General features: G+C 40.1%; 1 protein-coding gene across 1 annotated transcript in view; it reads right to left on the bottom strand.

The window, feature by feature from the left end:
- The window catches only part of CDC42BPB (CDC42 binding protein kinase beta), a 288,059-nt gene that overhangs the window by 40,754 nt on the left and 225,359 nt on the right, over positions 1-21,946 (bottom strand). The window contains 4 exon segments of the mRNA XM_030214305.1: positions 3,662-3,798; positions 8,446-8,551; positions 12,025-12,102; positions 17,990-18,082. Of these exon segments, the coding sequence (XP_030070165.1) occupies positions 3,662-3,798; positions 8,446-8,551; positions 12,025-12,102; positions 17,990-18,082 (414 nt within the window).

The raw sequence follows: 21,946 nt of genomic DNA, 5'->3' as shown, positions 1-21,946 counted from the left end.
CTCCTCCACCTTTTGCGGTCAGTCTTCCCCGCCACCATCGCTTCAAACAAGAGGCTCCAACCTGACTAACACTGTCTGTTCTGGCTCTCTCTCCTCCTGCGGTCCATCCTCCCCACATCCCTCTTCAAACCGGAGGCTCCTTACCGATGCAGCGGTTCTGAGCTCTAGAAAGAAAAAGAAAAAGATAAAGCTGTTGATAAAGAGCCACGTGCTGCAGCACTGACAGCCATGCTCTGCTGGAACCTCCCCCACTGCAGCAGGAAGTGTGTCACAGGGCGAGGTTCCAGCAAGCCTTGCTGTCAGTGTGGGCTCCATACTGGCAGCTTTATCTTTTTAGAGCTCTTACCCACTGTATCAGGAAGGAGCCTAGAGAGATGAGCCACAGGCGGTGGGGGAGCCAGAAGGGATAGAAGACAGAGGAGAAAGGGATTTATGATGGGGCACAGGGGAATGGGGAAGATTATGTCGGCACCCAATCCAGCAACGTTTCAGGCAATGCCCCCCCCCTCGCTCCCCCAAACTACACCATGGGCCTTGCTCCCCCAAACTACACCATGGGCGAGAATATTAAAGAATTCAGAGTTTATTCAGAGTGGAGGAGTGGCCTAGTGGTTAGGGTGGTGGACTTTGGTCCTGGGGAACTGAGTTCAATTCCCACTTCAGGCACAGGCAGCTCCTTGTGACTCTGGACAAGTCACTTAACCCTCCATTGCCCCATGTAAGCTGCATTGAGCCTGCCATGAGTGGGAAAGCGCGGGGTACAAAAATGTAACAAAAATAAAAATAAATAAATTTAACCTCACACTGCATACTTTAAATATGCCAGACATCTTTTGTTTTGGCTCTCCTGCTTCATTTTGGTTTCCAGCACATGATAACCTGCTGTAAACTGGGCTGTGGCGCAGTAAGTCCTTATTTGCACCTGCCTGAAAGGTTTTCCCTGTTTTGTTCATCCCTTCTGTTAAGCAATTGCCCTGGCAGATTTCCCACTGAAAAGCTCAGATCTCAATTCTCTCTGGAACCTGGCACGCTTGAGCTGATCAGTAGATGTCACTGTTGTGCAATGACTGTCCTTCCAGAGGCTATGAATACCACTTCTATATCATCCCCAACCTTGGTCAGCCAGAGAGGGGGGAGTGGGTGGAGGCCAGCTCTGGAATCAAATAGTGCTGCCGATCCTTGTGCTGAAACTTGGACTTCAGGCAGCAGAGAGATTAGTGCTAGAGATTGGCCACTTTTGGTGTGGCACAGCAAAGCCTGTAAAGTTTCTGGGCATTATTGGGAGGATGGGCTAAATAATGGAATGAATTAATACATACAAAGTAAAAGAAAAAAAACAAAGAGCCCTGAAAGTGTCAGAAAAATCCCATGGGGAATACACAAAACAGTGAAATATATTAAGGGACCTGTTTACTAAGTTGTGTTATAGGTGTGTTAGTGTTTATAACACGTTAACCATGTTTGTACACGGTTAGCGTGTGCGCTAATTGTAGGTGCATTAAAAAAACTAACACGCCTTAGTAAACAGGGCCCTAAATTTGTTACAAAAAATGTTTTGTAGATTAGAACACAATGTTATAAAACCAACTTACAAAAGATGCAAGTACTAAGCTGTTAACTTAAAAAAATAAAGAAAGGAGTTTAAAAGAAGGCATGAAAACGGAATTTAAACAAAAAAAATAAAACTAACGTACAACACTGGAAAAAATAAGATTTTCTGATATATTACGTTTAAATACCACTATGGTGTCAAAAGGTGTGTCATGCCACAGTACTATCTCGTGCAGTATTTTACTGAATTATGATAATCCTTGTGGAACTACTTTGATAAGTTTTAATTAAATTTAATACATCAGAACTTCTTATGTTTTCTAGCTGTGCACCTTAGTTTTATTTTTTGTTTAAATTCCTTTCTTTAGTTTTCGTGTTCATGAGAAATAATGACGATGTCCTTATAAAAGTAATGCACAGTATAGCATTTTTTTGAACATCTTGGTATTCAGTTAACTATCAGGCTCTGATTTATACACTTTAACTTCAGATTTTAAATAATTATTAGTTGTTCTTTCCGCATGTTCAGAATGCACTGACATGCCTTCTGGCACCATTATGCTTTTTAAATGCCACACTGAGCTTGTACCCAAACCAACTGCCCAGCTCCTATAAAGTTCATATATTCATAGAAAGTAAAATAATCTTTTCAATAGCAGTATAGGATCTGTCAGAAGCTATGACTCCACTTTTAAGGCCCAATTTATCGAGCCAAACACAATTTAAAGTGGGCATGTATGTGTCATTGATCCAAAGACTTTTGCTACCAAATATTTTTTCTTTTTTATATTACATGTTCATCAAAAATTTACTTTTTATCAAAATCTTTCAGACAAAATCCAACTACTTAACTTAAAAAAAAAACTTCATCTTCTTTAGTTATTCAGTTCTTTAATTCTTTAGTTATCAGCCTTCGGTCTTCCAAAAGACAACACACATTGTGACAAAGGAGACTTCTCATGCCAACACGAATCCATGTTTCTCTAAAAGCTGTATCAAGGACTGTCTCCGCTATCAAACAGGCAGCATCTTCTTGCATGGCATTTTATCTGTTTTCTACATTGATAACAGCTCAGTACTCAAGTCTAAGTTGTTTTTTTGTAACGCTGTGCTCTAATTTACAAACATATTTTTTTGTAAAATTTAATATAGTTCAGTATTTTGTGTTTTCCCCACCGTGTTTTTCCTAAGATATTGCTGGATATATATATATATATATATATATATATATATAGACTGATAGATATCTCTCCATGTATCTATAGATATTATTTATCATTGTCTGTTTTACTATGGCTTGCTAAATGTACTTCTTTTGTTTACAAACAAGTGTTTCCTCTTATATAAATTCCATTTACTCACATACGTATTCTTAAACCAATTACAATAGATACGCCACATCTCTGTTCCCAGTGAGAATTTTGTTTATCGTTCAGGTTATGCATTTTCTTTTCATTAATATGTATTTCATGTTTCTGTTTTCTTCTGTAAGACACATTTTTGTAAAGCTATATGACTATTTATATGACATTTTAGTTGTTTTTTTACATGAATATAATACATACAGCTGATTTAACCTTGAAAACCCTCGTTGCAGAATTATGACAGGAAGCTTTGTACCTTAGTGACTACCACCAGGTATCTGTGTATTACTAATATATACAAACTTTTTGTTACATTTTTTAGTCTTCTGTATATGTACATGTTTTTAAATGATTACATATTGTTTTATCTGTATTTTTATGTATACAGGCCTCTGGTGCAGGCACCATGCTGAAACAGACCATACTGGGTCCTTTAACAAAATTTTGCTTCCTCTGATCTTTGGCTCTGCCTTGTTGTTCCATCTGTGGCACTATATACTTTTCCTTTTGATTCTATTTAACTTCTGGTGCCATCTCTCTCTCTGGTCTGCTTGTTCTTATAGAAGTAACTTTGAAAAATACAGAGTAGGTACAATTGTATGTACATAAATTATGGAACATATGGGTCCAAATGCATACGTTAGATCTTGTGTCACTTTACTCATTTGTACATGTATATGAATAAGTGTGGAAAACAATAAAATATGTTTTATCCTTCAAGTCACTTGTTAGTTCAGTATTTTTACCTTCACACAGCCTTTGTATGCAGTTCCTATTCCCCTTTGCACATCTACTCCAAGAGGTCTTTTTGCTTGCTCTGGGGGAATAGGACAGACCTGAGGTGCACTGTCTTTGCAAAAAACATGACAGGCAAATGGACACACTGTTAGGACAGAAAATATGTATTGTAAGATTCTCACAATGTAAAGAAACTCAACACATAGAAAAACTAACCCCTCCATTAAGATTAATCAATAGAAAAATAGAAAATTGATAACAGTTCACAGAATACTACAAAGATTGTTTCAGCTTGTAGATAACCTTACAGCTCCACCAGCCCATGGAATCTTGTCTTATAATTCCCAACCATCTGGCCAGGATTTAGTCAATTTCTTTTCTAACAAGACTGAGGCTATTCATGTTGATCCCAAAAGAGATCAACTATCGCTTACTTCAACTAGTTAACCTTCAGCTGAATTTAGTTCAGAAATTAGAGCAGACCAACTGTGGGATACATTTCTCCCTATCACTTCAAATGATGTCTCTTCTATGTTACAGAAACTTGTCTAGTCGTTGTGTACTGGACAAATGTCTCTCAAGACTATTTTCCAACCTTCCAGTTTCAAGTATTTCATGACTAGTTCTGATTTTTAACAAGGAACACTGCCATTAGATATGGGACATACAGCTCTTACTCCCATACCTAAAATCACAGGATCTACATTTATCTTATCCTTCCAATTTTAGACCTAATGCCGGTATTTCATTATTCACTAAACTTTTATACATTTATAAGCAGGCAATTATCTGAATATATAGAAAAATTCTAATGCTTACATTACTCATAATTTGGCTTTAGAGCTAAACAGCACCAAAACCTTGTTAACAATGTTCTCAGTGATCCTAGAGATAAGGAAATCTTTAAGTCAGGGTAAACAGATCATTTTTATTACAGCATGATATTTCTGCCAAGTTTGACTCTGTGGATTATGATCTACTACTGCAGAGATTAAGTGAAACTGGGATGGTAGGAGCTGTTCTGAGTTGGTTTAAGGATTTTTTGCTCAATCGATGCTACTGTGTTTGGAAAAACGGCAAATTTTCTCAAAGTTGGCATTCAACTTGTGGAGGGTTCACACCTATCGTCTATGCTGTTTAATTTGTTTGAGCTCTCTGAGATTAATTTTGCTGGCTGACTGTGAAATATTATTTTCATGTGCTGCTGATACATTAATACTGGTTCCAGTATGCATAATATTGGAGGATAATTTTGAGAAAATATTCTGCTGTACAGATAAAATTCGATACTGGGCAAATACTAATATGCTTAAGTAAAATGCTAACAAGACCAAAGTTCTTAGGTTTCGGAAACCATCTGTTCTAATCGCTTCCAAAATTACACTGCCTCTGAGCAAAACTCTATACATTGATAATTCAAAGGTTCCTGTTGTTATTTTGCATTCTTTTCTCACTTTTGAACCTCAGGTTGCTAATTTATAGAAGAAAACTATCTTTTGATTAAGACAATTGCGGTTAATTAGATCATATTTTAATGAGCACCATTTTGCCCTACTGGCCCAAATGTTGGTTTTGTCCCAATTAGGGTATTGCAACTCCAGCTGATATGATAGTATCTTTGGGTATCTTCATAAGCTCCATTAACTCCCTTTAAAAGCTCAAATAATTTTTTAATTGCTTGCACTATTTTTCATATATTACTTCTTCACCAGATTTATTAAGTCAACTTTTGTCTCAATCATCTTTTTCTTCATCTCAGGGACATAATACATTTCTATTAAGATATCCTACTGTTAAAGGATTAAGTTACAAGCGTCAACTAGATTTGATGTTTAAGTATCATGCCATTGTTACATGGAATGATCTATCCCAATGTATTAGAACTGAGCCAAAGTACCTTCAGTTTCGAAGAAAACTGTTTTTTCTTTGTAATTTTATGTTATTTTTATAAGGTTTAATGTATCATTGCTTATTGTAATATGTCTGATGTAATTCCCCATATGTATTACATGGGCTTCTTATACTATAAATTGCCTTGAACCACTAGTTGAGACTTGTGCAGTAAATTAAGTTCCAGAATACATTAGACTAGAAAATGAGCACTAGGATTAGAAATGAGAAGAATACTACAAAAGGTTTATGACACTCAGTGAGAAGAGGCAAGGGTGCAAAGTTGGAAAAAGGTAACAACGACTGTATAAAAAGGTAACAACGACTGTATTGCGATAGAAAAAAAAAATACAGTAGGAAGGAATCATGTAACAAAGGTAAAGGTAAGAAAAGAACCCACATTTCCTGAGTTCTTATTAGTCAAGTAGTTTTCCTCCTCCTTTCTTGGGCTTCCAACTCAATTAGAACCAACCTCTACTCGGGGGCGTGTCAAGATAGCAGTGCACTCGGTTGTTGTGTGAGATGCTCTGCAGATTGCTGATACCTTTTATTGCTTTTTACTATTGAAAAAGTTAGATTTCTTCTGTCCCGATGCCACACACGAAAAGGAAAGGCTTGACGAGAGTGGGGTCCCCGCCTTCCTCATCCTCGTCGCCGATTCAGCCAACTCTTGAGCGTTTCCTAACCGGGAGCCCCCTGGCAGGAACGAGGGGGGTAGATCCCGCTGCAGAGGTAACCGGAGAAAAGGAATCTCTGCGGGAAAATGAAATATCTTTGTCTCCCCCCTCAGCTTCGAAAGTGCCTCCATGTCCAGCAGCGGCAGCAGTTAGGAAGGGAGACGCGAATCTTGCCGGAAGTGCAAAGACTGAGCCCCCTGGTCGGAATCCTGACTTGCTGCAAAAACCGCTGGAGTACGAGTCCCCAGACTTATCTGGTGACTCAGGAAAACCAACGGAGGTAAATTTAGAAAAGATATGGTTTATGTTAAAGAAAATAGATACATCTATACAAGAATCTCGAGGAGAGGTAAATGCTTTAACTTCTAGATTTGGAGAATTACAAGGAATGGTTGAATCAGTGAAAGATGAGCTCTCTACACGAGTTAAAACTTTACAGCATGAAGTAGACCAGTTTTGCGAATTCAAATCAGCTGTTGCAAAAGATAAAATAATTCTTCATAATAAAATTGAACAAATTAAAAATTTCAACAGACATTTAAATCTATGAATCCTGAACTTCCCTAGATCTCCTGGAATTTTGCCACTAGAGTTGTTTAAAGGATATCTGAATGAAAATTTAAAGATGCCACTTGAAGCATTTGCCCCGGATAAGATCTTTTACTAGCCTCAACGTAAGGGAAAGGAGAGGGAAGATGAAGGAATCATAGAAAATAAGAGTTTGGATCTTAATAATTTATCAGCAATATTAGAACAATCGCTGGAAAATATAGAGAGGGCAACGCTTTTAATGTTGTTCATTTTTGAACAAGATCTAAATGCAGTACTGAAATTGTACTTCAGAAATTCACAAATGTTGTTTGCTGGGGCCAAAGTTTGGATTTTTCCTGATGTTACCAAATCCACTCAACAAAGAAGAAAAATTTTTCTACAAATGAACAGAAAACTTTGGCTCTGAGTGGAACTTTCCTTTTGACCTATCCTTGTAAATGCATTGTTCGCTTGGGATTAACAAAATATGTTTTCTTCTCCCCAGATCAATTAAAATCTTTTCTCCGCTCACAGGACAAATCCCTCCTCTCTGTACCCTTCTCCACCACCGCCAATTCCAGGCTCCGCCCTTTCTGCCTCGCCTCTCCCTATGCTTGGAATAAACTTCCTGAGCCCATACGCCAAGCCCCCTCCCTGCCCATCTTCAAATCCTTGCTCAAAGCCCACCTCTTCAATGTCACTTCGGCACCTAACCATTATACCTCTATTCAGGAAATCTAGACTGCCCCAATTTGTTTGACTGCACATTTTTGTCCATTAGATTGTAAGCTCCTTTGAGCAGGGACTGTCCTTCTCTGTTAAACTGTACAGCGCTGCGTAACCCTTGTAGCGCTTTAGAAGTGTTAAGTAGTAGTAGTAGTAGATTTAAAACAACTGAAGCAAAAAGAATAGAAGACTGGGGGTTGCATTAAGCCTTTCTTTAATAAGATTATACGTTATTTAATAATCTTCTCTAATATGTACGCGCCCCCCCCTATATTAGTGGTCTGAGGAAGCACTTTTTTATGCATGATGTAATAAGGGAAGTAGTTCCTATATACCTTTTTTGTTTCTGTTTCTATTGCTATATTTCTTGTGGCAAATTTATTTTGAAACTTATCATTTTTTTGAAAATCATAAAAAAAAGAACCAACCTCTACTGAGGCTATGGTGTCATATGTCTCATTCACAACTTCTTGAGGGTCTCTCCCTATATATTTTTACCCCCTTTCTCTTCCCGTCTAACCATGGCAGCAATATTTCTTATTGAGTGGCCACAAACTGTGGCTCCTGTTGAACCCAATATATGTGCACCACGAGCCCAACTACTAGATGCTGTGTATACTCCAAATCCCACCCCCTCAACTCTTGCTGACTTGAGCATTCCAGGCTTATAATTTTGACTGATTACATTTGAATTGAGTTACCATTTTGCATCTCTGGAATTAATAAGTTAGTTTTAGAAAAGGATCAGTGATAATCATTACTTCTGCTTTATTCAAAGATTCCGAGATGGATATTATTGGAATGAAAATCTGAGAGAATACAGAACTTCTAAGGGAAACAGGACAAGAGAAAACCATATTGAAAAGAGATTGAAAGAGAACTGAGGGGCAAGTAATGAAAAGACCAGGGTTCTGTAATTATAAAATTTTGTTCATTGAATATAAAACCAAACGTACTGAATGACTTACCATCACAGGCAAAGCCTTGCCGAACTAAGCCCACCATGAGTGATGTGCAATGACTACACTGTGTGGGACTGGTAAAGGACCTTATACTGAGTTGGTGAGCTTTAGGCTGGAAAAAAAAACAAACAAACCATAATACAGAATATAACAACACACACAAAACTCTGCAACGATCTACATGGTCACTTGTATTTAATTGCTGTTTCAGATTTCCTACAGATGATGTAAGGAGCCACAAGTTGCCAACCCTGAGATCTCACAAATTCTCCTGTATTAAAGTCGTCTTTGAATAGCAATAGAAAAACAAAGGCTAGATTTACTATAGTCAGTTATTGTGCTAGTGCACATGAATGCAGTTAACGTGTTAATTATAAACAGGTCCTAATGAGACTTGAAGCAAATAATACATTAGGGTGAGGTAGTATAGTAGTGCCTTTTAGTAAATCTACTTACCTGTAATGGGGATTCTCTAAATCAAACACTGTGAAGAAACAGTGTGTTTTAAGCCTGTAAAATGTATTAGATATTTTCCTGTTTTAATTATGTCCTGAAGTGTATATCTCCTATTTGGCCAGCAGGTGGTGTTTCTTTACTGTAAAGCTGTTATAGGGAACTGAATGTTCTTTTTCTTTAAAACAAGCAGGAAGCAAGCAGCAGTATATTTTTAAAACTTGTTGACTGGGCTCTGATTGACCTGGAGTTTGAAAAATTACCCAGTAGTACTGGCTGTTGTTTCAGTCTTAGCCCGGGAGAAAAGAGAGACAGATCTCTTTGCTGAGGCTCGGTGAATTATATGCCCCGATCTACCCAGGTACTTTCTAGGAAGTAAGCAAATGTTTAGTTTGCGTTATAATTGATACATAATTCAGTTACCTTTTGTTTGCTGATTTAACATTTTTTTTTGTTCACTGTTACAGTGTGACAATAAACCTGTTTAGTTTGTTGACTCTGCCTGTCTGGACTGATAAAGAATCCTGGTGGTTTGTGTGTTGGGTCTGTGAGTGCTTTCTGGGAACTGTGGGGCTACTGGGAGTGTGGCTCCAGTAACCTAGAAATCACTGGGAATAATTGGAGAGTGGGAGACTCACCCAGAGGCAGTTGGGACCCAGTTGGTGACAGGAGGGTGCTAGTGTAGAGCACAAGTGGCAGGTGCAGGTGGACCTGAGTTGTGCTGGGGATAGACCCTCTAAGTGGCCGTGGGGTAACCCCAGGCAGGTGGCTAGGCGTTTCGTGACAAACACGGAGGTTGTCAAAAGTTATCTGGTGACACTAAAATGAATTGGACTTAACATACAACTGCTATAACCTGCCTCCCTGTTTCTAATGTAGAGCTTAGGCGTCAACTACTGAGCCTGGGAAGATAAGCCAAAACAATAGCAATTGCTATTTAGAAATAAGAGACTGCCTATGTGTGGTCCATCTGTAAAAAGTCAAAAGCTGTTCCAGTTGGTAGGCAGTGCCTTAAAAGGTGGAGGACAAAAGGTTTTTGTTTATTTTTAAACTTATTTGAAAGCTTCCCATATGTAGATACAAATAACATGAAATAAAAACTGAATATCACTAAAACAGCTTCAAAAATTATTGCTGGTAGAAACAGCACTAATAAAGGCTGTGTTTTGTGCTCATTTTTCTACACTGTTCTATACAATACAGTAATACATGGCCAAATTTAAGTGAGGAAATCCTATTTACTGATGGATTTATCTTAACTGTTGTAATCTGCCTTGGGAAGCCTGGTGTTATAAAGATTGGAAGTAAAATTAAAGTCTCCTTTCATTGGGGTACATGGAATCACATCGTCACCTCATCTCTTTTGTACAAATGGATTATTCTGCTTTGAGCATGTTTTAGGGACAAGTGGTTTTCATAAGTCAAAATAATAAAAATACATATTTCATGCAGATCTCTTTCTTGGAGGGGTGGGGGGAGGGAAGGTAACTGCGGAGCAGCAGGGATTGGGTGGGAGGAGATTATTTGCGGAGGGAACAGGATAGATTCAGGTGAGGACAGGTTAGATTCCCTGAAGGGATGGGAAAGGACGGGTTACATTCCGGCGAGGACGGGATGGATTTCTGTCCCAGTGCAACTCTAGTAGACTTCCCCTGAAGGTGTGGACAGCAGAAGTAGGAAATCTATTAAAGCTTGAGAAATAGTCTATCATTAGGCAGCTAAGATTTAATGCTAAAAATGCAGAGCCATGCATTTCAGCTGCAAAAACCTGAAGGAACAATACAGTACAATGGATGAAATACTCCTGCGCATGGAAGAACAGTACTTGGGGATTATTGTATCTGATAATCTTAAGGTGACCAAACAGGCAGAAAAGGCTATGATGAAAGCCAGAAGGATGCTCGGGTACTTCTGGAGACTGTAACTATCAAATGATATAAACAGGACAGACTTGGTCAGCAGGGTGGCTACTAAAATGGTCAGTGGTACTTGCCACAAAGCATACAAGCATACGAGGACAGACTTAATGCAAAGAAACATAGAAAATGATGGCAGATCAAGATCATATAACCTATACAGGCTGCCTATCCATACTATCCACTTCTTCCTCTCCCTTCTCTCCCTTACAGATCCTTTGTATGCCTTCTTGAATTCAGATACAGTCTCAGTCTCCACCAGGAGGCCAATCCACACACCCACCACCATTTTTTTTTTTTTACATTTGTACCCCGCGCTTTTCCCACTCATGGCAGGCTCTATGCGGTGGGCAATGGAGGGTTAAGTGACTTGCCCAGAATCACAAGGAGCTGCCTGTGCCGGGAATCGAACTCAGTCCGCCACCAAAGTCCACCACCCTAACCACTAGGCCACTCCTCCACTCCATAAGGAAGTATATTTCATTAGATTACTTGAGTCTATTCTCTTTCACCTTCATTCTATGCCACTTTCATTCCCAAGCTTCCTTTCAGCTGAGACTCCTGTGTATTTGTTCACTCATCCTCAACTATTTTAGCACGAGGCAAGTGTTTTTCAACTGAAAGGAAGTTCCAGAATGAGGGGGAATTGGATGAAGGTGAACAAGGATAGGAGTAATCTAACGACATATTTATGGAAAGGGTGGTGGATGTGCGGAATGGTCTCCCGGTGGAGGTGATAAATACTGTATCTAAATTCAAGAAAACATAAAAGTATATATGCTGAATAGCAGTTAAATATTCTGCAATAAATAGCTTAATTTCAAGAACCCATCTTGCTTTGAAATTTTGTTGCACATACCCCTATGCCATTCAAAGCTTAATACTAATGTATTCTCCTGTAACAGAAAGTTAAAATCTTTTATATGGCAATTTTGAAACTGTTCACACTGAGGGAAAAAAACTCTGTACCTTTTTCATACATATTAGTTTTGAAATTTGCTGCAGGTACAAAGTAGGCTACCTATACATCTTTCTTACCCTAACCAAGTATGTCTCAGACCACCACCTTTTAATTGCAAATTTTAGCTTCACTATGGGAAGACAATACCAGACAGTCAATTAACAAGGGCAAAACACTTATCTGTGGAAATTACTTAGCAAATTGTCCTCTTAATACAGAAAGTAATATATCAAAACTATTGGCAAAATTTCTCACCTTTTGTACAGATAAAGAGCCAGATGGAATGGTGGGGGAAGGAACAGTCTGAGGTTTCTGCTGAGCCCTGATTGGTTCCTAAATCATAACAGAATAAAATTTAGCAAGCATTCTCCATTGCATTACACAATTTTCTTTAAAAAAAAAAAGAAAGTTGTAGCAAATAGAGATGTAGTACGCAATAGATCAGGTGCTCAGTCACATGAGCTGCTCTTTGTTGGAATCCTTATTTATTCATAACATAGGGAATTTATATGGTATTTAATTAAGTTGTACATAATAGGATTCTGTAAACTGCTTTGATCCAATTTTTTTGGGGGAAAAGATAGCACAGAAGTACAGCAAAGTTGCTTACTTGTAAGACAGCAGGATTAATCAAGCATAAAAGTGATGTCATTGCACAGTGCTGCGCTGGAAAATTTCACCCTGAGGTTAGAACTAAAGTAAACATTCTAAGTATGTGCAGTAGTCTCTTCAGTGTCCTCAGTTAGTTAATAATTCAGCTCCAGGGAGGTGGGACTGTATGCCTGAAGCCTGATCAATCCTGCTTTCTACAGAGAACATCTGTAACAGTTTAGCAACTCTTTCAACAAGCAGGACATAATTGGACACACAAGTGGCTGATTCCCAAGCTCAGAGCTACTAAACCTTATAAAAAAACTTGTTTATTGTTGAGCAGTAGCTTGATCAGATAATGAAGCAAGAGTTGCAGAGATCACAAAGAAAGGTTGGTCAATACTTCTTGGCTGGTTACACCATCTTTGATTGAGGGCTTGTCCATGCACAAGTGAGATATTTTGTGAGCTGTTCTGCACATGCTGTCCAGTGAAGCAGATTTCAAAACAGCTACAGTTAGTGGTTTCACTTGTAAAAATTTTGATGGAGTCTGTTCTTTTAAGATGGTAAGTGAGAGCTCACTCGCACTTCATAGGGGAACTTTTCATGTGGATGCTTGTGCAATTTAGGATAAAATGTAGGCAGCACTATTTCTTCATTCACAGGAAAAGCTGTGACCACTTTTAGCAGGAATTTAGGATGAATACATAACATCCAGCACATTAGGCACATCGGAATCATGTTTGTATCAGCTTCCTCTGCCTCTCTGCAGCAATCCTGACCCACCTAGGTATATGTCAGATGACTGAGCCAACAAATCTGAAGAGTTGCTGTGGCATGCTAAAGGAATGTGCTTAAGAGTAGGAGTGTTCTTTTGTGTGCCACCTTCTTATTTTGTATATACATCCCATGTTTCTCATTCTTTCCTATGGCATGTTGCCTTCTACCCTCAGGAACCCATTCCCTTGTACATATTGGTGCTTTGATGGTGCAGGAACCCCTCTTTTTGTTTTTCTCAGTTTCCTTTCTCCAACACTAAAGCCTGTTTCATTTACTACCATCATACTAGCACTAGAGGTTACTCGGTGAGCCTATTGTGCTCAAGCATTGTGAGGATTCTCTTGGGCCCATTCACTGCACGAAAGGGTAGTAAATTTAATGTTTTCTCCTAAAAGTCTAAAACTGTTCTTGTTTATGACTTGGATTCAGGAACATAAGTTGACAACTGCTGTCTTACAAAAACTCTGCAGCAGAATAGGAAATCCTTTGCTTTATGTAACACCTGCCCTCTAACTTTTCCTTCTATACAAGATTAGGCCTAAACAAAATGGGAGATGTAGCACTTTTATTCAAAAGATTTCCCACTACAGGAACAGACTCATCTTGCCCTGGCATTAGAGGCATTATTACTTCAATTCTGCTCTTCTCGACAATCAATTTTGTTGCTTATCTATCAGCCATACCTTCCTGACTTCAGATACAGTCATTCGCATCCTAAATCTTCTGCTTTTTAGATATTTTAATGTCCATAGAGAATTCCCTTCTATTCTAGATGAAAGACTTTCAATTTATTTTTATATATTAGATTTAGTTTCTCCCATCATGTTTCTTTAACCCATCAATTAGGTCACTCACTGGATCTTATTTTCTCTTCATCCATGTTGAGCTCCATTTCTTCCATTGACATCACTTAATCTGACTATCATACAACTGTACTTAACATGTGTATTCCATACTTTCTTTAACTCGTGGAAAAAGTTCAGGTGTTCACAAGATAGATTTAACAATGCTGAGATCATTAAGCCTTCCAAGTCTTTAACAACCTCTCAAGAGAACCACTGCATGAATACTCTCCAAAGCTGAACTCAGTATTCCAAATTGCATAAGATACAAAGACCCTTAAAAATGTGCATCTATGTCTGAGATCTTGGTTCCATTAGGCTCTCCAAGTTCTTAAGTCACAGCTACGTCATGCAGAGAGATTATGGCTGAAAAATTCTGATTCGAGTAAGCTTCACTGCCATGAAAACCAAATAGCACAGCAAAGAGAGACTAATACTCCCACTTCTTATGTTGGAATTCCTATTGCCCTAAGCAACAGTTCACCTTAATATCCAGGCTTAGCAAGTCACATTTAAACACTATTCAGCCAATGATGACCAGTGGATTTTCTTTTAAGTGCTAACCATCGCTGGCTAAATTAGATGCAAATATTCAATGCTGTGCCATAAGAACAAAAGAATAGCCATACTGGGTCAGACCAATGGTCCATCTAGGCCAGTATCCTGCTTCCTACAGTGGTCAATCCAGGTCACAACTACCTGGCAGAAACCCAGGCACCAGCACTGAATATCTCTGTATGACCAGACACATGATGACCATTGGCACTTATGTGAGTCCCGGTTAATGTTCAGCTGGTACCCACATAAGAGGATCATAAGAACATAAGAGTAGCCAAACTGGGTCACGCCAATGGTCCATCTAGCGCAGTATTCTGTTTTCCAAACAGTGGCCAAGCCAGGTCACAAGAACCTGGCAGAAACCCAAATTGTGACAACATTACATACTATAAATCCCAGGGCATGCAGTTGCCTCCCATGTCTGTCTCAATAGCAGACTATGGACTTTTCCTCCAGGAACTTGCCCAAACCTTTTGCAACCCCACATATACTAACTGCTGTTGCCACGTCCTCTTGCAAAGAGTTCCAGAGCTTAATTAATTGTTGAGTGAAAAAATATTTCCTCCTATTTGTTTAAAAGTATATCCATGTAACTTCGTGTCCCCTAGTCTTTGTAATTTTGGAAGGAGTAAAAATCGATTTACTTCTACTTGTTCTACACCACTCAGGATTTTGTAGATCTCAATCATATCTCCCCTCATCAGTCTCTTTTCCCAAGTTGAAGAGCCCTAACCGCTTTAGCCTTTCATCATATGAGAGGAGTTCCATCCCCTTTATCATTTTAGTTGCTTTTCTTTGAACCTTTTCTAATTCCGCTATATCTTTTTTTGAGATACAGCAACCAGAACTGAATGCAATACTCAAGGTACGGACATACCATGGAGTGATACAGAGGCATTACAGTATTGTTGGTCTTTTTCACCATCCTTTTCCTAATAATTCCTAGCATCCTGTTTGCTTTCTTGGCCGCCGCTGCACACTGAGCAGAAGATTTCAGCATATTATCTACAATTATCTACAACTTAGATCTTTTTCTTGTATGCCGACCCCCAAGGTGGACCCTAGCATCAGGTAACCATGATTTGGATTATTCTTTCCAATGTGCATAACCTTGCATTTGTCCACATTAAATTTCATCTGCCATTTGTATGCCCAGTCTTTCAATTTCCTAAGGTCTTCCTGAAATTTTTCACATTCCACATGTGTTTTAACAACCTTGAGTAGTTTTGTATCATCTGCAAATTGAATCACCTCACTTGTTGCTCCGATTTCCATATCATTTATAAATACATTAAACAGCACCAGTCCCAGTACAGATCCCTGCGGAACTCAACTGTTCACCCTCCTCCATTGAGAGAAATAACCATTTAACCCTACCCTCTGCTTTCTGTCCAATAACCAATTCCTAATTCACACCAGAACATTGCCTTCTATTCCATGACTCTTTAATTTTCTCAGGAGTCCCTCATGAGGAACTTTATCAAAAGCTTTCTGAAAATCTATCAACTGGCTCACCTTTATTCACGCCTTCAAAGAAATGAAGCAAATTGGCGAGGCAAGACTTCCCTTGGCTGAACCCATGCTATGTCCCATTAAAGCATGTTTGTTTACGTGTTCTGTAATTTTATTCTTTATAATAATAAATTTCCACTATTTTGCCCAGCACAGACATCAGGCTTACTGGTCTATAATTTCCCAGATCTCCCCTAGAACCCTTAAAAAAAAATCGCTGTCACATTGGCCACCCTCCTATCTTCAGGTACTACGGACAATTTTAACGACAGGTTACATATTACTAACTGCAGATCAGCAATTTTATGCTTGAGTTGAGTACTCTTGGAGATCCTCCAATACTTCCCACCCAAACAACTGTTCCTCTACCCAAGAACCCCCAGGACTTTCCCAGGGGCCATCCCTGGTTATCTAGTGGGATGGTGCAGGAGCGGTCCCTCGCCACTCCTGCTCCTTCTGGCCGCAGGTACAAAATGGTTCAGTTGCTCCCTCATGTTAAGTTTCATCCCATTCTGCTAAGTTTTTGTAGACTTATTTTGCCCCCAGACAGGCAGATTTTCTGGACCACTTCTGTATAACTTTCCAACTTCCCCTGGCTTGGAAAGAATAAAAAGCACTGAGAAGTGACTGTTCTTATATGACGATATTACAGTGAGGATTTTCCAATGAGTCATTTCCTTTCAAAGATATTTCAGTGAAGCAGCATCTTACTATTACATTTTTCTCAGTCGCTTCAATACCAAATGCCAAAAATCTGGAATTCACTACCTTTATATCTGCATCACTGTCAACTTTATTTACCCTTTCGTAAATTATTAAAAGCATTATTTTTTCACAAGAAGATGGTTAGATATAGATATCTGAATTATCAGATTTATCTTTTCCTATTTTAATCTGTCTTTTTAGTAATTATTTTTAGTTGCTTGAATTGTATTTCCTGGACATATCGTGTCTGGCTTCTTATTGATGTTATCTGCCTTGAACTGATCAGGTGTTGGTGGGCTACAAGACATGATATAGCATAGCACAGTACTACTACTAGGGGGTCAGCCTTCCATACAAGAGCAAATTAGAATCCTTATCTCTAGGCCCTAGGAAGCTGTTGTACCCCTTCCGATATCAAGGAGGACGCATAGTCCTCATATCAGCGGAGCTTTGAGGGCATCATGCTCAGATGAGTTGCAGTTTCAAAATGCCACAGTCTCTGCCTGGTATCATGGAATCTCTATGTCGAAGTTGAAGACAAATCCTTCTCTTTCAGGCAGGACTTGGATGATGATGATGAATTACAGTGGCCTCTAATGTTGAGGGTGAATGGTGCACTTTTGATGTTTATGCATCCCCAGCACTCGTGGGGTCCAGTACCTCTGCTGCTGAAGTTGATGGACTGGAATATGTTTGTGCCACTTCCCTTAACCACAACAATCTCTCTTTGAATTCATGGATATAATTAGAATGAAAAGAATCCTGGTCAGGGAGATCTAGGAATTGCAGAAACCAGATATGGGTATCTGTAATGGATATAGTCCTGCTGCATTAGGTACACTTTTTAAAAGAATTGTCCATACACTATTAAGGAAAGTAAGGGAAGCAATCCTAAGAAAATAAAAGAAAATTGTGATTTACTGAGAACAAGCCCTGGAAAGCAATACTCCCAGAGTCACTACATCACTCCATTATCCTTGAGACGCCACATAACATTCTTAATACCTTCTTTAAAAAAAAAAAAAAAAAGTCCATTAGCTGTTTCTGATCAAAGAATAAATAACTTTTACCCTTATACACTGACATATAACTGCAAAGAAATATCAGCAAAAATATAACCTACGGAACTTTGTATGTCTAAGTGCTTTGAAAATATGCATCAGTGTATATTTATGACACATCACATGTACATGAATTAACTTGATAATGTGAAGGTTAGCAGACTTGCTTACTTCTTTCTGCTGCTCTGATGTCATTGTAACAGGAAGGGATGAAGTGACTTCTGGCTTGGGACCCAGTATCTCCTGTTCACTTATGGAGATTGTCTACAAAAAAACAGCCAGTAAATAAAAAAAATAAAAAAAAAACCTGATCTGAATCAGGTCTTATATAGAATGTGTGCAAACAACAAAGAAACTGAAATTATAAATCCAAAACAACAAAAAAAGTGGATTGTACAATGCAATTAGTACTGCTGAGTCAATTGAAGCACTACATCATATGTAGATCTATGAAAACCAGAATTATGTATGGAACAGATATGTATCTCTAGAAGGTGTAATCTTTTGTCTGCTCCAAGAATATCTTTAGTACAGTCATCCTTGTAACAATCTACAGCAATACTACTGTAGTTCACTAAATTTTACACCATCAGCTGCTTTTTATCATTTTCCTTTTAAGGATTATTGTAACAATTATAAAGTCTAACTACTCTATGGGCTACAACCTAAAACCTTCTAGACAAAATACAAACCATATTTAGCTACTATAAGTTACAAGCAGAAACACGTGGTATTCTACAACTATAAAACAAAGTTGGTTGGTTGACATTTTGTTTGGACTCAGAGGTCTTCCTTAGATGGTCTGGTTAAGAATATGGGCAAAAGTGATGAATGACAATATTCATTAAAGGAATTAAAATAGGAAAGCTGTTACATATACAGTTAAAATGGCAACTGCAGCTACTTGGTTATATTTATGAAAGGGGTATTGGTTAAACAGACACTAAACCTAAAGATGAATGATTATCCAAACGTATGTGAATTCCTTGCTTAGTGAGCTTCATTTGTAGCAGAAAATAGGACTCTAAAGCATTCTAGTTGGTTATTCGGCAGCATAAGGGAAAAGTTATAAAGACAGCAGAAAGTCCACTAGTTTTAGGATGATTGCCATAAAGTAATTAGGAAATAGCTACTAATGACAACTTACTTCTTCCCAAAAGGCTAGCAGAGAAGATGTAGACGAAGAAGAAACAGAGTCCTTGGTTGTAACAGATAGGAAGGACAAAAATGATTGATGATCATCCACGAGAAATTGTGCGTCACAGGGACTTATGCACAGACTACAATGTTTTTGACAAACTCCCTCTTCATATTTACAAAATCAATGCTACAAAGTTTTGTGGTACATATGCTTCAAAACAGCTGTACCAAAAATTCACCCTCTGCACCCTCCTTCTACAGATTAGCCAGTTCCCTTAAAAGATCACACTTGTTATCTTTCCTCCACTGGAGTATTACAACATGCTAGGGAGGTCTTTAATTAAGTTTTCAGCGTATTGCAGATTTAGGATTGTTTGTGCCACAGAATTATGGGGCTTACTGATAGGTGAGAAGATAATGATCACTGAGATATAATTTATACAACAGGCTATAACAAAAATTTACCTAATTTGCTTAGAAAGTGGCTTTCTATACTTCATTGACCCAAATGATACTGTTTGGGAATCCTTTGCTCAATCTAGTGATGAAATCGTTTCAAAATGATCCCCAGCGGCGTGCACCCAGGGCGGACCGCCCCCCCCCCTTGGTACGCCACTGCAGCAGACAGAGGGACAGTGCTGTATAAACCCTCACTGTCCTTGTCACTGTCCTCCTATACTAGCACCTAGCTCTAGGCCCTAAGACATGAGAGCAGGCTTTAAATATGGGAATCAGGGCATGAAATGAGATCCTAGATCCTCAAGAAATGCAAGACTATTCACAGTGAAAGTTTAAAGGTAAAATTATGTATAATCATACCTGATAATTTTCTTTCCATTAATCATAGCTGATCAATCCATAGACTGGTGGGTTGTGTCCATCTACCAGCAGGTGGAGATAGAGAGCAAACTTTTGCCTCCCTATATGTGGTCATGTGCTGCCGGAAACTCCTCAGTATGTCGATATCAAAGCTCCATCCGCAGGACTCAGCACTTAGAGAATTACACCCACGAAGGGACACTCTGCCCAGCTCACCACCGCCGAAACGGGGGAGGGGAATTAACCCAGCTCATCCCCACACAAGTGGGGGAGGGGAATCCGTCCAGCTCATCCCCGCGGAGCGGGGGAGGGACACCACACCCGCCGATGCGGGGGGATCTGGCTTATCCTGCAACCGCAACCGCGGGAGGAGCTGACTGACCCTAACACCGCCGAAGCGGGAAGGGTACAAAGCTGCCCTACAGCCGCACGAAGCGGGAGGGAGTGCCGGCAGAATTTTAAGTCTCAATCCGGCCCCGTAAAACGGAGGGGAGAGGAATGCAGCAGCTCACTGTAACACAAACTCGTCTTAACTCTTGAAGAATCCAAGTGAAAAAAACTTGAACACGAAGTCTTTCTGAAGTAACTGAAGACTAAACTTGAACCTGAAATGCAACCAGAATAAAAACAGTACAGATATCTGGGAGGGGCTATGGATTGATCAGCTATGATTAATGGAAAGAAAATTATCAGGTATGATTATACATAATTTTACCTTCCATATCATCAAGCTGATCAATCCATAGACTGGTGGGATGTACCGAAGCAGTACTCACCCAGGGCGGGACATTGAAATCCCTGACCTCAACACTGAAGCTCCAAACCGGGCCTCCGCCCGTGCAGCCACAGTCAAACGGTAATGCTTGGAGAATGTATGAGCCGAAGCCCAAGTTGCCGCCTTGCATATCTCTTCCAAGGAGACGGATCCGGCCTCTGCCATCGAGGTCGCCTGAGCTCTCGTGGAGTGAGCCTTCAGCTGGATAGGCGGCACCTTCCCTGCGGCCACATAAGCCGCTGCAATGGCTTCCTTGACCCATCTTGCCACTGTAGGCTTAGCAGCCTGCAGACCCTTACGAGGACCTGCAAACAGGACAAACAGATGATCCGATATCCGGAAATCATTGGTCACTTCCAAGTATCTGAGGATGACTCGTCTCACATCCAGATATTTAAGAGCAGAGTACTCCTCTGGGTAGTCCTCCCTACGAAAGGAAGGGAGACATAGCTGCTGATTCACATGGAAGCGAGAAACAATCTTGGGCAGGAAGGAAGGCACTGTGCGAATAGTCACTCCTGCCTCAGTGAACTGTAGAAAAGGCTCTCGACATGAGAGCGCCTGGAGCTCGGAAACTCTTCTGGCTGAAGTGATAGCCACCAAAAAGACTGCTTTCAACGTCAGGTCTTTCAGAGATGCCCTTGACAAGGGTTCAAACGGCGGCTTCTGCAATGCTCTTAGCACCAGGTTGAGATTCCACGCAGGCACCACTGAGTGCAGAGGAGGGCGCAGGTGATTAACCCCCTTGAGAAAGCGCACCACATCTGGCTGCGAAGCCAGGGAAGCACCCTTCAGGCGGCCCCTGAAGCAAGCCAGAGCCGCTACCTGGACCTTAAGGGAACTGAGCGACAGGCCTTTGTCCAGACCTTCTTGCAGGAACGTCAACACTGAAGAAATTGGAGCAGTGAAAGGAGAAAGAGAGCCTGCTTCACACCACGCTGCAAAGATACGCCAAACCCTGGCGTAAGCAGTAGAAGTAGAGCGTTTCCTCGCTCTCAGCATAGTGGCGATGACCTTGTCTGAGAAGCCCTTCTTCCTCAGACGCTGCCGCTCAATAGCCAGGCCGTAAGACCAAAGGGGGAGGGATCCTCCATCACCACGGGACCCTGATGTAACAGGCCCTGCTCCACTGGCAACCGCAGAGGATCGTCGACTGAGAGTCTGATCAAGTCCGCATACCAGGGACGCCTGGGCCAATCCGGACCCACCAGGATTATCCTGCCGGGATGCTTTGCCACCCGGTCTAGTACCCTGCCCAACATGGGCCAGGGCGGGAACACATAGAGAAGCTCTTGTGTCGGCCATTGTTGGAGAAGAGCATCTACTCCCAGGGATCGAGGGTCCCGTCCTCTGCTGAAGAAGCGCGGCACTTGGCAATTGGCCGATGACGCCAT

The sequence above is a fragment of the Microcaecilia unicolor genome, chromosome 9, assembly GCF_901765095.1.
Source record: "Microcaecilia unicolor chromosome 9, aMicUni1.1, whole genome shotgun sequence".
Classification (NCBI taxonomy): domain Eukaryota; kingdom Metazoa; phylum Chordata; class Amphibia; order Gymnophiona; family Siphonopidae; genus Microcaecilia; species Microcaecilia unicolor.
This window is presented reverse-complemented; position numbering and strand designations above follow the sequence as displayed.